The sequence below is a fragment of the Wickerhamomyces ciferrii genome, contig 00012 (genome assembly GCF_000313485.1).
Source record: "Wickerhamomyces ciferrii WGS project CAIF00000000 data, strain NRRL Y-1031 F-60-10, contig 00012, whole genome shotgun sequence".
Taxonomy (NCBI): Eukaryota; Fungi; Ascomycota; class Saccharomycetes; order Phaffomycetales; family Wickerhamomycetaceae; genus Hansenula; species Hansenula ciferrii.
Genome location: NW_011887728.1, coordinates 1,462 through 17,780, shown reverse-complemented (window position 1 = coordinate 17,780; position 16,319 = coordinate 1,462). Strand labels below are relative to the sequence as shown.

General features: G+C 32.4%; 7 protein-coding genes across 7 annotated transcripts; 3 read left to right on the top strand and 4 right to left on the bottom strand.

Annotated features, from left to right (window-relative positions):
* Positions 1-14: 14 nt before the first annotated feature.
* BN7_678 (putative peptide hydrolase) lies at positions 15-965 on the bottom strand (the record flags this gene model as incomplete). The annotated part of the gene is made up of 1 exon (XM_011278679.1): positions 15-965. One exon carries the CDS (start codon positions 963-965, stop codon positions 15-17), a length of 951 nt encoding a protein of 316 aa, XP_011276981.1.
* Positions 966-1,605: 640 nt separating this feature from the next.
* BN7_677 (uncharacterized protein) lies at positions 1,606-3,066 on the top strand (the record flags this gene model as incomplete). The annotated part of the gene is made up of 1 exon (XM_011278678.1): positions 1,606-3,066. One exon carries the CDS (start codon positions 1,606-1,608, stop codon positions 3,064-3,066), a length of 1,461 nt encoding a protein of 486 aa, XP_011276980.1.
* A 209-nt stretch (positions 3,067-3,275) lies between these two features.
* Positions 3,276-5,666, top strand: OCT1 (metalloendopeptidase; the record flags this gene model as incomplete). The annotated part of the gene is made up of 1 exon (XM_011278677.1): positions 3,276-5,666. The coding sequence occupies one exon, from the start codon at positions 3,276-3,278 to the stop codon at positions 5,664-5,666; it is 2,391 nt and encodes a 796-aa protein (XP_011276979.1).
* Positions 5,667-5,825: 159 nt separating this feature from the next.
* ASC1 (40S ribosomal protein RACK1) lies at positions 5,826-7,029 on the bottom strand (the record flags this gene model as incomplete). Its single annotated transcript, XM_011278676.1, has 2 exons — positions 5,826-6,248; positions 6,508-7,029. The coding sequence occupies 2 exons, from the start codon at positions 7,027-7,029 to the stop codon at positions 5,826-5,828; spliced, it is 945 nt and encodes a 314-aa protein (XP_011276978.1).
* Positions 7,030-7,518: 489 nt separating this feature from the next.
* On the top strand, positions 7,519-7,962 carry MED11 (Med11p; the record flags this gene model as incomplete). Its single annotated transcript, XM_011278675.1, has 2 exons — positions 7,519-7,581; positions 7,648-7,962. 2 exons carry the CDS (start codon positions 7,519-7,521, stop codon positions 7,960-7,962), a joined length of 378 nt encoding a protein of 125 aa, XP_011276977.1.
* A 94-nt stretch (positions 7,963-8,056) lies between these two features.
* HFD1 (hexadecenal dehydrogenase) lies at positions 8,057-9,595 on the bottom strand (the record flags this gene model as incomplete). The annotated part of the gene is made up of 1 exon (XM_011278674.1): positions 8,057-9,595. The coding sequence occupies one exon, from the start codon at positions 9,593-9,595 to the stop codon at positions 8,057-8,059; it is 1,539 nt and encodes a 512-aa protein (XP_011276976.1).
* Positions 9,596-10,636: 1,041 nt separating this feature from the next.
* Positions 10,637-10,888, bottom strand: BN7_672 (uncharacterized protein; the record flags this gene model as incomplete). Its single annotated transcript, XM_011278673.1, has 1 exon — positions 10,637-10,888. The coding sequence occupies one exon, from the start codon at positions 10,886-10,888 to the stop codon at positions 10,637-10,639; it is 252 nt and encodes an 83-aa protein (XP_011276975.1).
* Positions 10,889-16,319: the final 5,431 nt, after the last annotated feature.

The following is a 16,319-nucleotide window of genomic DNA, read 5'->3' as shown; positions in this document are numbered from 1 at the left end:
ATATTGTTATGATCTTAATTTTTGATCTTTTTGTGATGTTGCCTAACACGAGAACCTATATCAGAATCATCTGTAGCTTCACGCTTTGTACCATGTTTTGTCTCAGAGTCTTCTCTAATATCTTTTCCAGGCTCTTTTTTCAATTGCTCTTCATCATTGACATCACTTTTTGATTCTTCATCTTCTTCAACACTCTTAACTTCTTCCTTCTCTTCCTTAATATTGGCATTCTGGTTTTTCAGTCCATTAATAACATCTCCTTGTTTCTCATCCTTCTCCACATCATCTTCCTTCTTTACTTCCTTAGTCTCAGGTTTTTTATTCTTACTAAAGAAATCTCCAATTCCACCTTTTTTAAGAGGTTTTACTAAATATTCACCATCATTACTAACTTTCCCAACATCTTTTGAAACTTCAAACCATTCCAAGTCATCTTTACCATACTCTTTCAAGGCACTACCTAGTGAATCATCCCATTCTTTGGTATTATCTAACCATAAATCCCATTCTTTTGTACCAGGCTCTAATACAATTGGCATTCTTTCATGTAACCATTTTGTTTGTTTTGGTGCAGGACCTGTTATGATTGTAAAACTTTGGAATTTATCATCAGGTGTATCTTGATAATTAACATTATCATATAATCCTGCTAAAAATATTAACTTTTTATCTTTTCTACGTAGATAATATGGTATCTTTTCAATTTTTTTAGATTGACCTATTGGTTTATGTAACCATTCATAATAGCCTTCGATTGGAACAACACAACGACTATGTTTACGCACTGGTGCCCATAATTTTTGACCTGATATTACTGATTCTTTCCTAGCATTAAAAGTTTTAGATTGATCTGCATCTTGTTTTTTCTTGGTCCAGAATGGGATTAATCCCCATGTAGCATATTGAATTATAGATTCACCATCATGATCTTTTCTAAAAATTGGTGCATATTTAGTCGGGGCCATGTTATATGTTGGATTTTGTTTAGAAGAATCACGGATATCTTTGACTTTTAAATTATCATATTTGGCAAATGCATTGTTTAAATCACCTGAACCCTTTAAAATAATACGTTGTTAGTACATTCGATTCCAAATCACATTATAATATATCATGCGACTCACAAGTGACATTGCATATCTTCCACACATCTCTATAACACAATTATAACTATCTTTATAAGCCTGCTAAAGATTTAATATGTAAACACTTATTCAGTTCAATTGATGGACTCTTTTCAACTTTTATACTCTTAGAAAGTTGGTTTGCTCTGTCAGGGTGGTACGGGTATAGATTAAATTTAACAATAGACAATAAGCACCATCAAACTGGTAATTTTGACAGAAATTTAGTTCAAATTGAAACATTCTTAGCCTAATATTCATAAATGTCCTCTTTCATCTTTAATGAGCTACTTGTAGTTTTAAAACATATCCATATGCCTATAATGTACATTTTTTAAAGCGGTGACACGTGACTGTCATTACGACACGGGTCACTTTACTTGCTTTGATTTTCGAGATGAGTTCTATATAGTTTAAAGGCAAATTGTTTAAAGTAAAAAGAATAGCATAATACGATAAGCTACCTTCAAAACAGAATAGAATGTTTAGAAGTTGTCGTCAATTAAGAGGTTCTGCTCCTATACTGAGACAACTCTGTACTTCCAGAATACAGACAGGACCTAGCTTAAGATTCTCATCACATTATGCTAGACAACATGCATCAAATTATGGAAGAAGAAGTTGGTCAAAAATAATTCTTACCACTCTTGGTGGTATTGGTCTTATAGGGCTCAGTGCATGGTGGGTTTATTGGCCACATCATACCTTCCCAAAATCAGTTGCAAAAATATTAAGAAAAGGTCTATGGGCTGAATCGGATAAAGGTGAGAAAGATTACCAAACTGCATTAAAGCATTATTTAGAAGCTTTAGAAGAAGCTGATAAATTTGAATTAGATCCTTTAAGTGATGAATACACTGGTATACAATTAAAAGTTGGTGAAATGTATGAAAGATTGAATATGAATCAAGATGCCTTGATGGTTTATTCTGAAATAGCTTCAGCTTATTTAGATGCATTAACTACCCCAGGTAAAATTCCAATTCCAAGAAGACCTCATATCATTCAAAAAGATTTAAGAGTTGTTGTTAAAATCGTTGAACTTAATAAAGGTAACCCATATGCTTCCAAGATGTTATTAATGACACATTTCTTAATTGCTCAAGAAGAAGTTGCTAAAAGAAGTAAAACAGTTTCTAAATTGATTAAAGAAGAAAAAGAACAAATTTTACAAGAAGTTTCACAACAACAATCACCATATTCAAATCCAATTAAAGAAGATTCTTTAAAAGTTGGTGAAGATGAGAAAATCGTTGTTATTGAAAAGAACAGAGATGCTTGGGAGCCTTTCCGTGATGAATTGTTTAATGCAAGAGATCTTTATGTTGCAATTTCATTAGCAACTGGTGATTTACAATCTGCTGTTCGCACTAAAATTGCGACCACTGAATGGATGTTAAATGCTGATTGTGATCCAGGTGAAATTTTAATGTCACAAGCTAATTTAGGTTCATTAATGTATTTACAAGCCGAAGAATTTGAAGCTAAAGAATATCGTGCTATAAAGCAAAAATTAGAAGAATCTAAAATTGCATCTGAAAGATTTAATAAAAAAAGTTGTCTTGACTTGGCTTTGAAATGTTATGAATCAGTTTTAGCATTTTCTAAACAATTACCAGCTCAATTACGTCGTGAAGAAAACGTTGAAGAATCTATTGCTCTTTCCACATATGGTTTAGGTGTTATTAAATTACATTTAGGTGAACTAGATACAGCTAAAAATTTGTTACGTGAATCAAGATTAAGAGCTAAAGGTAGTGGATTTAATGATTTAGTTGTTGAAGCTGAAAGAGAATTGGAAAAATTGGGTAAAGAAGTTGAAAAATTAGAAAAAGAAAACACACAAAAGGAGTATGAACAAGAAAGAATCAAAAAGTTATTGGAAAACAAAGGTGAACAACCTGATATAGAACTTGATATCCAACTAAACAAGCATAAATAAGCAATATCGTGTATATAAAATGTAATGATTATTATATAAAACAACTATCTTTTGCTTATGTAAGACACAACTAAAATTATTTCGCGGTGACTAAACTCAAAATTGACCAAAATCTTGAAAATCCAATATCAACATCGTCTGATTGGTAGTGAACCCCAGAATTTACCATCTATTGAGTTAGAAAGTCACATAAAAAAGGTATACACCAGATGAATTTTACGAGGCTCTTACGTTCAAGCTCTGTGCTGAAGGGCTCCTCAGTCAGGCTAAGGACATTTGCCACTTCAAAACCTTATCTAAATCAAGCTACCAGTGCTGCTGAACGCAAGTCCATAATACCGAACCATTCTTCAAATACATCCCTTAACTATGAAATAGACCCAGAATCACCAATAAATAATAATAATGATCTTATACAGAAGGTCTTTGATGATGATTTGTTTTGGAATAAGTTCAACAAGCAAGACAAGGCCACTGTTGGGGCTAATATACCATTTCTGAATAGATTTAGTAAAAATTCAGGATTATTTCAGAATCCATATTTAACATCACCATCAGGTTTGAAAGAATTTAGTAAAGATTCTTTAATAAAGGCCAAAGAACTTGTTTATAAAATGACAAATGATCAAAGCCCAGAAGCTTTAAGAAATTATATAACAAATTTGGATAGACTAAGTGATGTTTTATGTCGTGTGATTGATCTTGCAGAGTTTATTAGAGTTGTTCATCCTAAAAAAGCATTCATTAATGCTGCTCAAGAGGCTCATGAAGAAATGTTTGAATTCATGAATGTGTTGAATACAGATGTTGATTTATATTTGATTTTAAAGAAAGTTTTAACAGATGAAAGTATCGTTAAACATTTGTCACATGAAGAAGTTCAAGTTGGACAAATTTTATTAGCTGATTTTGAAAAATCCGGTATTAATATGGATCCTGATACAAGAAATGATTTCATTGAATATTCACAACAAATTGCCATCTATGGTCAACATTTTACAAATGGCCTTGGTGAAACTGATAAAGATTACATAGAAATTCCAACCGAAAAATTATCCGGTTTAGACAAAACAATCACCAGTCACTTAACAACAGATTTAAGAAGAACCAATTATAAAGTTCCTTCATGGGGTTATTTACCACATGTTATTCTGAGATATTGTAAAGATGAAGACGTCCGTAAGAAGATATGGGTTGAACTACATAGTACAACAACAAATCAAGTTCAATTATTAGAAACAATGTTAAAATATAGAGGTGTCTTGGCTCGTATTATGCATAAACCAAATTTCTCAGCTTATCAATTAGATGAAAAAATGGCTAAATCACCAGAACATGTTATGAATTTTTTAAATAAATTAGCTGAAGAAACTAAACCTCATGCTATTCAAGAGCTCAGATTGTTATCTAATTTAAAACAAAAGGAATTAGGTGATACCAGATCATTAACAAATACCGAAGTGGCTGATTATTTAAAACCATGGGATAGAGATTATTATTCCCATTTGTACTCTACAAATCAAAGATCAAGTGCATCAGAACAAATTAGTTCATACTTCTCATTGGGTGTTGTTTTACAAGGTTTGTCCAATTTATTCAACTCCATTTATGGTATTCAATTAATTCCAAGTCAAGTTCAATCAGGTGAAATTTGGTCAGATGATGTTAGAAGATTGAACGTTATTGATAGTAAAGAAGGTCTTGTTGGTATTGTCTATTGTGATTTATTTCAAAGAAAGGGTAAAACACCAAATCCAGCACATTTCACTGTTTGTTGTTCTAGAAAAATATATTCAGATGAAGATGCTGAAGATTTAAAATTAGTTCAAACTGGGAAATCTAAAATCACAGGTGAAGAATTTCAATTACCTGTTATTTCATTAGTTTGTAATTTTGAAAAAAATCCAAGTATTGGAAGATGTTTATTATCATTAAATGATGTGGAAACTATTTTCCATGAAATGGGTCATGCTATGCATTCAATGCTTGGTAGAACTTCGTTACATAACATTAGTGGTACAAGATGTGCAACAGATTTTGTTGAATTACCAAGTGTCTTAATGGAACATTTTGCTAAAGATCCAAGAGTTATTCAAACTTTTTCGAGACATTATCTTACAGATGAACCAATTCCATTACAATTATTGGAAACTTTTCAAAATGAAAATAATTATTTAAAACATACTGAATCATATTCACAAATCAAAATGGCATTATTAGATCAATATTTACATTCAAATGTTGTTTTATCTAAGACATTCAATTCAACTGATATTTATCATGAATTAGAACAAGAATTACAAATCCTTGCAGATCCAGAATCAAACTGGCAAGGTAGATTTGGTCATCTCTTTGGTTATGGAGCTTCATATTATTCATATTTATTAGATAGAGCAATCGCATCAAAAGTTTGGTTACATTTATTTGCATCAAATCCATTAGATAGAACTAAAGGTGAAAAATTCAAAAATGCAGTTCTAAAATGGGGTGGTGCTAGAAATCCATGGGTTTGTGTTGCTGATGCTCTAAATATGCCAGAAGTTAGTTCAGGTGACGCTAAAGCTATGGAACTAATAGGTGAGACTGAACTCAAGATATAGTAATACCATTTATATATACATATTTATACAACACATCAAATGCATATTTACATTGACTAAATATAAAACTACAAAGTAAAAAAAAATTGGTATCCAAAATTAAATCTTATCCTTTTTGTTTGTTTTATTCATTATACAACCGATAGTCAGTTAAACAATCTAACTACTGGTCATGACTTGCCAGACACGGATGATAGAATCAGTGTAACCAGCGAATAAGTTTTGACCATCAGCGGACCAAGCTAATGAGATAGCTTCTGGATCTCTAGCTTTACCTGAGGTAGCGAATTCTGGTTTTAATTCATCAACAACGGTACGTTCTTCCAAGTTGAAAACTTTGATGGATGAAGCAGTAGCAGCGGTTAACCAGTATCTGTTTGGAGAGAAAGCTAAAGCGTGAACTTCATCACCAGCGTTTAAGGTGTATAAAGTTTTTTGGGTGTTCAAATCCCATAAGATGATTTGACCATCTTTACCAGCTGAAGCAACTAAAGTTCCATCTGGGGAGATAGTGATGGTTGAAACGTAACCGGTGTGACCAATGTAATCAGCAGTTAATTGGTAGTTTGATAAATCCCATGACTAAAAGTAACTTGTTAGTATAAAAATTCATATTAAAGCCATAATTGAACAATATTAAAGTAGAAAAAAATCCTGAATTCTAAACTCAAAACTTTGATGAATTATCAGAGATCTTGGTGATTAAAATATGTCTCATTCGAGGTAGATAGCCTCGTCCGAAGTAGCAAATATATGTAACATCATCTAATCAAAATCTTGAGAAAACGAATTCAATATTTCTTCCTAAATTGTTCAATGAATTCAAATCAAAAAAACTTACTTTAACTAATTTATCCCAACCAGCTGAGATAACAGTTGGAGCATCATCTGGGGAGAATCTAACTGATGAAACCCAGTCAGAGTGACCAACTAAAGTGGACATACATTTACCAATGGTGTTCCAGACTTTAACGGTTTTATCTCTTGAAGCAGAGACAATTTGTCTTGAGTTTTTAGCAATTGAGACTGATAAAACATCACCACTGTGACCAACAAATCTTTGGGAACATTCACCAGATTGTAAGTTCCATAATCTTAAAGTTTTATCCCATGAAGCAGATAAAGCGAATAAACCATCTGGGGAGATGACAGCATCTTGGACAATGTGTGAATGACCTTTTAATGATTTCTTTGGGACACCATATTGTTGATCATCACGGGTTAATTGCCAGGTGATTAAAGTTTTATCACGGGAAGCTGATAATAATAAATCTGGTTGAGCTGGGGTGGTAGCTAATGAGGTAACCCAACCGTTGTGACCTTCTAATGATCCTCTTAAGACAAGAACTTCTTTGGTAGACATTGTTAATGAAATGTTTGATGATCCTCTTCAAATGTTCAAAGTAAATACAAGTATGTTGATGAAGATAAATTTTTCAGACTATGGTGTTGGTGAGTATTTTTCCTTCACTGTGGTGTGTCGCTAACCGCTTTTTTTAATTTTCCCATCGATAATCGATTTCAGAAATTTTGAAAATTTGAAAAATTACTATTATTTAGGTACCACGTTTACACAGATGAATGTTAGCGCTCTCAGTACTTTTCAGCACCGGTGTATACACCCGAACATCACCCTTCATCAAGTTGTGACTGTCTTTCATGATTGTCCATCCAGACATTATCCGCGAAGTTCATGGCACGTTGACCATGACAGACTGAATCGTGCTCGAGAGCTCCATAGATACCGATAAGATTGTACGTGTAAATGTTGATGATTACATGCGCTTGAATTGTGTCATATTTAGATCAATTGATCAGTAAAGAGTCACTAACCTTAAGAAAGATTTCCAGAATGCCAGACGAACAACATCAATTTGTCCAAGATAGACTAGATGCCTTACATGAAATCGATGCTGTGAGTTGTTTGTTTACATTACCATAATTTACAAGTATTTAGATCAATTACTAACTGGTGATCTAGAAATTAGTATCAGTTTTAAATCATTCTTCATCTGCTTTATTCAACCTTACACAATTAAAGAAGAATGCTTCAAATAAAAATGAGCTTGCAAAAGTCAAAGAAGATTATCAGAAGGATATTAAAGAATTTTATTCAGATTTAGAATTTGCTTCAATTAACCTAAAGAAAGAAATTAAACATCTTGATGATAGAATTGGTAAAACCGATGATAATGGTATAACAATATTACCAATTAATATTAATAAAAAGGCTACATGGGCTGGTGAAGAAAAATTAAAACAACAATTAAATCATATTGATGAGAATTTAAAATAATTATGAACTCACATCGTTAATTCAACAAATACATAAAGAATAATAACAATAATCATAATACCTAATATGGGTTCAAACATTATAGAGATCAACTCTATTGTCTTTTTTCAAAAAATCCAACAGCTAAACCGATCAATCCAATCAATATAGTGATGATGGCTAATCCATAATTATGATCTCTAACTCTTCCAGTTCTACCAAAAGTTGGAGTTGGAATTAAAAAGAATTTACTCTTTGCTAAATCAAAATTACTAACTGGTGGATATTTGGCATCAAATAATATTTCAGTCCAATATGGATTACTCAATTGAGCTCTTTCATGAGTAAATGCATCAAATGACCATTGTCCATGATAATTACCATAACCTGAATTACCAATACCACCAAATGGAATATTTGATAATCCAACATGAATCATACTATCATTAATAGATAAAGCACCAGATCTTATTTGAGATGATATATATTTAATTTCCTTTTTATCTTTAGAATATATGTATAAAGCTAATGGAGTATCATGATTTGTTATAACTTGATCAATTGTATCATCTAAATTAGTATATTTGATTATTGGTAATACTGGACCGAAAATCTCTTCACTATATAATGAATCATTGAATGAAACATTATCAACAATAATTGGTGGGACGAATCTTTCTTGTTTGTTTGCAAGTGATAAATCACCATGAATAATATCACCATTTGTCTTCTTAACAAGACCAATAACTCTTTCCCAAGCATTGTCATTGACTAATTTACCAAATGTTTTCACATCAGCTGGATATAACTCATCAACGGCTTTTTTCAATGCAATTACCAATTCATCATGAATTGAAGCATCAACCAGGATATGATCAGTTGCAACACAAATTTGACCTGCATTTGTAAATTTTGAAAATAAAATTCTTTTAGCAACAGCATCAATATTTCCCTTTACTGATTTTGTAACAAAACTTGGAGATTTACCACCAAGTTCTAAAACAACTGGTGTTAATTGTTCAGCTGCCTTACGTGCAATGATTTTACCCACTGTTGGAGAACCTGTGAAGAAGATTTTATCAAATTTTTGTTCCAATAAAACATTTGTTTCTGGTACTGCACCATTAATAGCACGGAAAATAGATGGATCTAAAGCATCAGTAAGAATTTCAGTTAAAACTTGAGAAGTATTTGGAATTTGTTCAGATTGCTTTAAAACTGTAGTATTACCACCAGCAATAGATCCAATTAATGGTTGTAAAGTTAAATTAATTGGGAAATTAAAAGGTGCAATGATTAATACTGTACCTAATGGAATTTTTTCAATTTTTGGAGAACTTGGTTTAAATAAGAAATTTGTACCTTTTGCATTTTTTGGTTTAGTTAATGTTGGTAATTCTTTGATTAAACTTAAAATATCACCATAAGTAACAGCAAGTTCTGTTAATTGAGTTTCAGATTCAGATTTGTTCAAGTCTTTTTGAATAGCTTTAATAATAACATCTTCATTATCTTTGATAGCATAGTATAAAGCACGTAATTGATTTAAACGAAATTCAATTGAACTTGTCTTTTGCTGACGGAATGATTTCTTTAATGCGTTAACGTGTTTTGGGATCTCTTCCAATGGAGTATAATCTAAAAGTGATGACATGGTTATCTTTGTGTGGTATGTATTGGCTTCTCAAGGTTGAATCACTAATAATGATTAGTTGAATTGATGAAATTAGATATCTTTCTTGTCTTATAAATACTATAACAAGTTCAAACGTTCAAACAAGGCCCGCATGTAATCGATTAATTTTTGGTTATATAGGGATTATGTAACCTGGAGTAATAACGTAATAACCCGATTAAACGCGAGAATCTCATGAAAGGCTATTGTAGATTGACTAATCAGTGTCAGTAATTAGACTGATCTAAAAGTGTACTGGTGTGTTACAGAAGGTAATTATCACATGTTGCTCTATGTGTTAAATTGGTTGCACCCTTGATGGCCAGGCTGTTCTATCCAAAATATTAAAACCTAATCAATGGTTATGACACATGAATCAGTTGAAAGGTAATTTAGCAAGATATGCTACTTCGCTTGTTTAGTGTGATTATTATTTAACAATGCTTTGATATGATGATCTGGACCTTAATCTCATCTCATCAAGGATAAACCAACAAATTATATAGCAGCAAAGTTATACAAATGCGTTAGAACTTATTGTACGTCGCTTCGTAATATAATTCTACTCCAAAATATCTAAAAATGCAAACGAATGACTATTTTAAATTAACCTATAAAACTAAAACCCTTAATCTAAAAACAAAATGAAACCTAAAAACATAAACCATGGTTTACCCAATTGGTGCTATTGAATTCAAAAACACCATACCCATCATAAACAAAAAGCATTTGGTATATAATTGATCATCTTGGAAATCGTAACATGAAAACATGGTGTTGAAGTCAAAACTGTGCTGTAAAGTAATAACATAAACTCGTAGAAATTGGTATAATCATAAAAAAATAAATAGCATCAACAATTGAATAAAGGATGGATGATTTTGAATCTAAAACTTGAATCCCTCAACATCGACCATGCAAAGAAACCAGCATCTTTGGAAAGCACTATGGCTCTAATAATCTTCTAATACTTAATAAATAAATGATGCATAATATAATCAGTCAAGCGCCCTGTTTAACTTAATTGGTTTTCAGAGCAACAGCTTCAGCATCATTTCTTGCAATATTTGATTTTGTATAACTGAATAATGAATCTCTAGCTTCACCTCTAACAACAGCAACTATTTCATTGTCAACATAGACGTAACCTTCATCACTTGATTCATCTGGGAAAATAGTTGAATGTTCATTACATAATGGTGATTTGATAAATTCTTCATAACCTTCAGTGGTTGTTAATTCAACTGGAGCGGTATTGATAACTAATGGCATTGTGATCTTAATTGTATTTGTTCTTTAACTTATTGATTTCAATAATGTATGGATTATATGAATAAACAAGAAGAAAGATTTAAAAAATTGGGAGGCAAACTCATCTCTTTATATACTTTCCCAATTTTCCAGGAGCTGTCTCCATAAGGTTTTAACAAATTCTTATCTGCTTTGTAATTGCTTTTGTGGATGACTTATAACTTACTTACGTGTGGCGCGAACCGAAAAGCATCACCATACAAAGTGCAAACTTCCTTCTAGAACCCCAGAGAATCCCTAATCAAACGGTGAAGATTTGAAGAGATTTGTAAGGATCTTGAGCTATTGAGATCAGGATTGTAGTCCATCCATCTCTTAAACAATAGTACACACAACCACAACTACTTTACTATAGTTCTATATGTTCTTTCTCTCCTCCTCTTAAACCTCCACTGACTAATCTTGCGCGTCATCCGGAGATTCATCATAGTACATCAAAATCATGAAAATTAATCATCGCAATCTCTTCAAAGCAACGAAATAGATGTCATAGCCAAAGCAAGGTTAAACTGACAGGTAGATATGATATAATACTACACTGAATATCAAAAACGTTTATCTTGGAGATCTAGTTTAACCATGTGATCATATACACAATATTCGTTTGAGCTAGTTCATGATCAAGTTGTATAACTCATGGACCTTTAAGCTAGAAATTTGATGCTGCAAAATTTTCTTATCACGTCTTGATTAGTTGCATGAAAAATTTCTAACTGATCTTGCAACTATGTTATAACTAGTTATAACTCTACGTACTTAGACAAGAATAGCATACGAACTATAGCTCGAAGAATTATTACCTGAATACCCAGTACCGAAATATAGCTGTATATTTGATTATAATCCGCTCAATAGGGGCATTTCATGTATCAAAGGTTTCCTTGTTAATGAAGAAGTGCTGTACTAGTGTTAAGTACTTGAAAAGTTGAGATCATATTGTTAAAGTGCGGTAGTGATAATTCCGGACCCCAATTCTCTCTAATTTTTGTACCCGAGTACCGAGTACCCGAAGAACAGTAATTGAGCGCGGAAATTCTAAAGGTATAATTAACTCGATCTAAAGCTTGAATAATATGATCTTATATAGAACTCAAAACCGATCCTTTAACCTTTAACACTAAAAATACGATTCACATGACTATATAAATATTTAATCAATCAGAGCTTATGGAAATTTGCAATAACAAATCGATCGGACACCTTCGATTCGAGCATGATTCATGATTCCTCAAAAGTTTTGAATTAATAGCCATGAATCATTCATTGTCGTCTTGGGTTTATACTATATATTACATAAAGGGCCAATGTTATAATGAGGAAAGGGATCACTTTTGTCTTTACTATCGTTACACTGAGTGTAATAGTTCTCAACCGCTCATGAATATTACATGTAAGCGGCTTTCGGACTATAAAGTTTTGGGTACAAATGGATGTTCTATACTCAATTAAAGCTAAGCTGAGTTACTCTAGGATCATTATAATATTGTCATCAAAATATTAGCGATATGAAAGCTATTGATCAAATTATATATATATTTATGTACTTATTGATTTAAAGATGATAAAGTATCTAATTGATCGGTATAATTCACTGGTTTGTTTTTGGTACTAGTATATAGGTTCGACGTATATTATAATGACCGGCTAATATTGCAATCAATTATGTTATCGGTTACAATAACGTATGATCAAATAATTGACTTCAAAATGGATTTTATTATCTGTGTATTTGTTGCTCAACTTCAAATAGAAGTTCTTGAACACAGCACGTTAAACAATGAGCCTAGTGTAGAATTAATCCACTAGATCTTTGATACGAATCAATGAGGCATGGTTGCATCTGGATCATAATATATCATTGATAATTGCTTATAGTTCTCTATAAAAATGCTACCAATTAATCATCATTTCGAAATTATATAGTTTATATGTCATGAATGTTCATGTTCTAGTCTAGAGTTTTGTGAAATTGTTCAAAAAGAAGATGTTCATAAATTATAATTAATGATCCTTCAGTATAACAAGATCAAACAAATATGTGGTCATAGGAAAACGTGCCTAATTCATGATTCAATACCACCATATGGTCCATCAGCTTAATATTAGCTTTTTTAAAGTATTTTGATTATCTCTAAGTTCCAATTCCTCAATCTCTGTTATGAAGTTCAAAACAGGTGTAAGAATTAACTGACATCATCCATCATGACATGGTCATTTGTTGATGGTTTCAAGATAATGCAATTAATTAAACTGCACCCCAAAACAAATAACAGTGGATATTACTTTGTCTTTCTCCCAGTTGAGGTTCTAACTTCTAACTTCTCAGAGGTTTTAAATTAACCTCAAAACGTCATCTGAGATAACAGGAAAAGTGTAGACGTTTCAAAATCACACCTTTGACTGACAAAAATCTATACTTCAATTCAAGTGACGGTACGTATTAATATAGTACCTTAAAAAACATTCAATATTGATTGATATATATGAATGAAATCAAAGATTTCAGTTGCTCGCTTCGCTCACAAAGTTGGGTATAGGTTAAATTCTTAATCCTAATTGTGGTAAAAATGACCGCGATTTCTCAGCTTCTCATCGAATAAGATGTAGAGGGTAAATAGTTAAGTAGTCATGCGCATTAGTACAAAACAATACTCTATTCATATCAATATTCTTGTAACTATTCAAGTATCAGTATAACGGCGTACTAATTTATCAATACTTACCAAATTACCTGGTGTATATTAAAGTCTTTCAAACTCCGACGAATCATTTGGAAACTAATTCATTAACAGGAATCGAAGAACCCATGATCAATTTAAAATTAAAGGAATATGATTTAAGGTCTTCAACTTTTCTTATCAAAGAAAGTACAAATGGTGCAATAGGGAGAACGAATCAAAGGTTCACGGCACATCACCTCGAGTAAGAACAAACTCATGTTTCTCAGATTTCCATGAAGAGATACCAAATATCAACGTATTCGATGTCAAAGAAAAGCATATTAAACACTCATTAGTGTCAACACCTTTTACACAATTTCAAAAAAATCTGTCGATCATCATTATATTCTGAGCTAGATTGAATGCCTTTAAGGATGAAGACAGACCCGAATTAAACAAACACAATATTCAAGAATATGTTTATAATCACGCCAGCTAATACAACCGCTTTAATAACACACCAAAAATATAGTATATTTTCACCAATATGCCTCTGCGCGTTACATTTCGTTTATAATTCATATTTGAAGCTGCAAAAGTAGAGCAAAAACACCGTTATCACTAGCTCTTCACCCAAATGGGCTAGAATAATAGCATGGTCACCTTATGTGATTCACATATAAGCTTCTTAGCGTTCATAAAGAACTCCAGTAAAGGTCAAACTGATACACAACTTTGTGATGAACACAAAATGGGCCTGTGATTTATCAACAACCAACGTTACAAAATTAACTCTGTTTTTATTATCTTAACCCAGCTGCAATACCTTTCTGTAAAATCGCCAACCGATGTATAACTTTCAATCAAAATAGGGCTTATGAACTTATTTCAAAGCTTTTAATCCAATTTAAAGATGATGATAACACAAAAATTGGGGAATCAAGAATTCACTGTAATTGACGACACCACAACAGCTTATAGGAATAACCCGTTATTCAAACAGCGAAAGCTAGCAGACCTAATGTAAAATTACTTAATATACTTTAAGTATTCCTTTGAGCATTGAAGTTTAATCCACCTGAAGTTAAAAAAGTACACCCTTGACCTGTAAATGTCCAAAAAGGCACATGTTCAGCTGGTTTCACTGAACCCAGCATCTTGTAGTCAATATAACAATAGAACAGCTGTCAAGAGATGGAGTCATGGAGGTGAATACCATATACTTGGAAACTATCTTGTACCCATAGACAGTCAAAACCGTAGAATCAGACTGATCTTCAACTTTAAAATTGAGTATCGATCACCATAAAACAATCCGCTATTGTAAGCCACGTAGGCGCTCCAAGGTACAATAACTTATCTAGCAACCTTCATGAACACCACGAAAACATTGGTATTAAATCCTCATGGCTTCAAATAAACAACCAAACCTTCGAATCAATAGCAAATGACCAAATATGGCTGAAGTAGCATTGACCGAAAGCTGAAAGCCTAAAATATCTAACATAATATATAATACGGTTTTGTATTCATCACAATATAAAGTATAGGATATTCACACATATTACATATGATTGATAGCTGAATAACAAATAACACCATGAAGACCAATTTTTCAGCATTGAATACAAACCATGGTAAAGCCCACCATATATATATATATATCTGCTGTATACCTGTCACAATAACCTGAGATGTGAACATGACATGAATAGAAGACCACCTGGAATATGAGTACAGTGACTTGGTCAACATTTAGCACGTAACCCAATTAATACCCATACTTCAAGTAAATATTTAGCACCACATAATTCTACCAAGAGGTAGATAAATAGGGACCATCTTCATTGGGGTATACGAAGTCCCAAATAATTAGTCTCTAAAGGTGATATTAGAGCGTATAAATATCTCAAATGGGAATTTAGTGAGGTATGGAAATGTGCGTACACCTGTAGATGGTTAAGTTGACACAAAATGTAACGAACGGTATCTAAAAGACATAATCTTTAGCACAGTCCGCACAACTCATACATCAATGACTCTGAAATTAACATTGTAATGCGAGCCATCAATCCAAACTTTCAACCATTTAACCACTTTCACCTAAGATCCAAACAGAATCTTCATAGCACCTCGGATAAATAACCACTCATTTAGTTCAATGGCAAAGGACCAGACCTAAAGCGTAATTGACTGAATGCTGATACCTCAAAGCATCTCACATGGAGAGTATAACATAATGACACAAACCTAATAAGGTTGACATCCTAGTAGTACGAATATCCACATGTGACTGAGCTAGTTTTCCCTGTATGAGCTTCCACAGCTTTGTATGTATCCTGAGAACAGATGTTCTGTAGATAGAATGGTCTTAAGCACTAACAAATTAAAAAGTCCAAACCTTTTTTCTGAATGTTCAAACTTTGAATGTGACCTAAAATAACAAACAGCACAATAACATCATAAGTTATAGTGAATCATGCACGTCTAAAAGACGCACATTCAACCGATAAGGGTCAACCAGAAGAAGACAACATCACACTCTGTTATATATCATCTGTATTTCCATCATTTGTCAGATGCAAACAGGGACCAACTTTGAGTATATCAAATGGTGCTTAACGTATCGGATTCTTTCCCAATTACCAACAAACTAACCCTATTTTTCTGAATGATTGACCCCCAGAATGGTGTAAAACTGAAAAGGGTCTAAAACATCATCTAGGAGTATA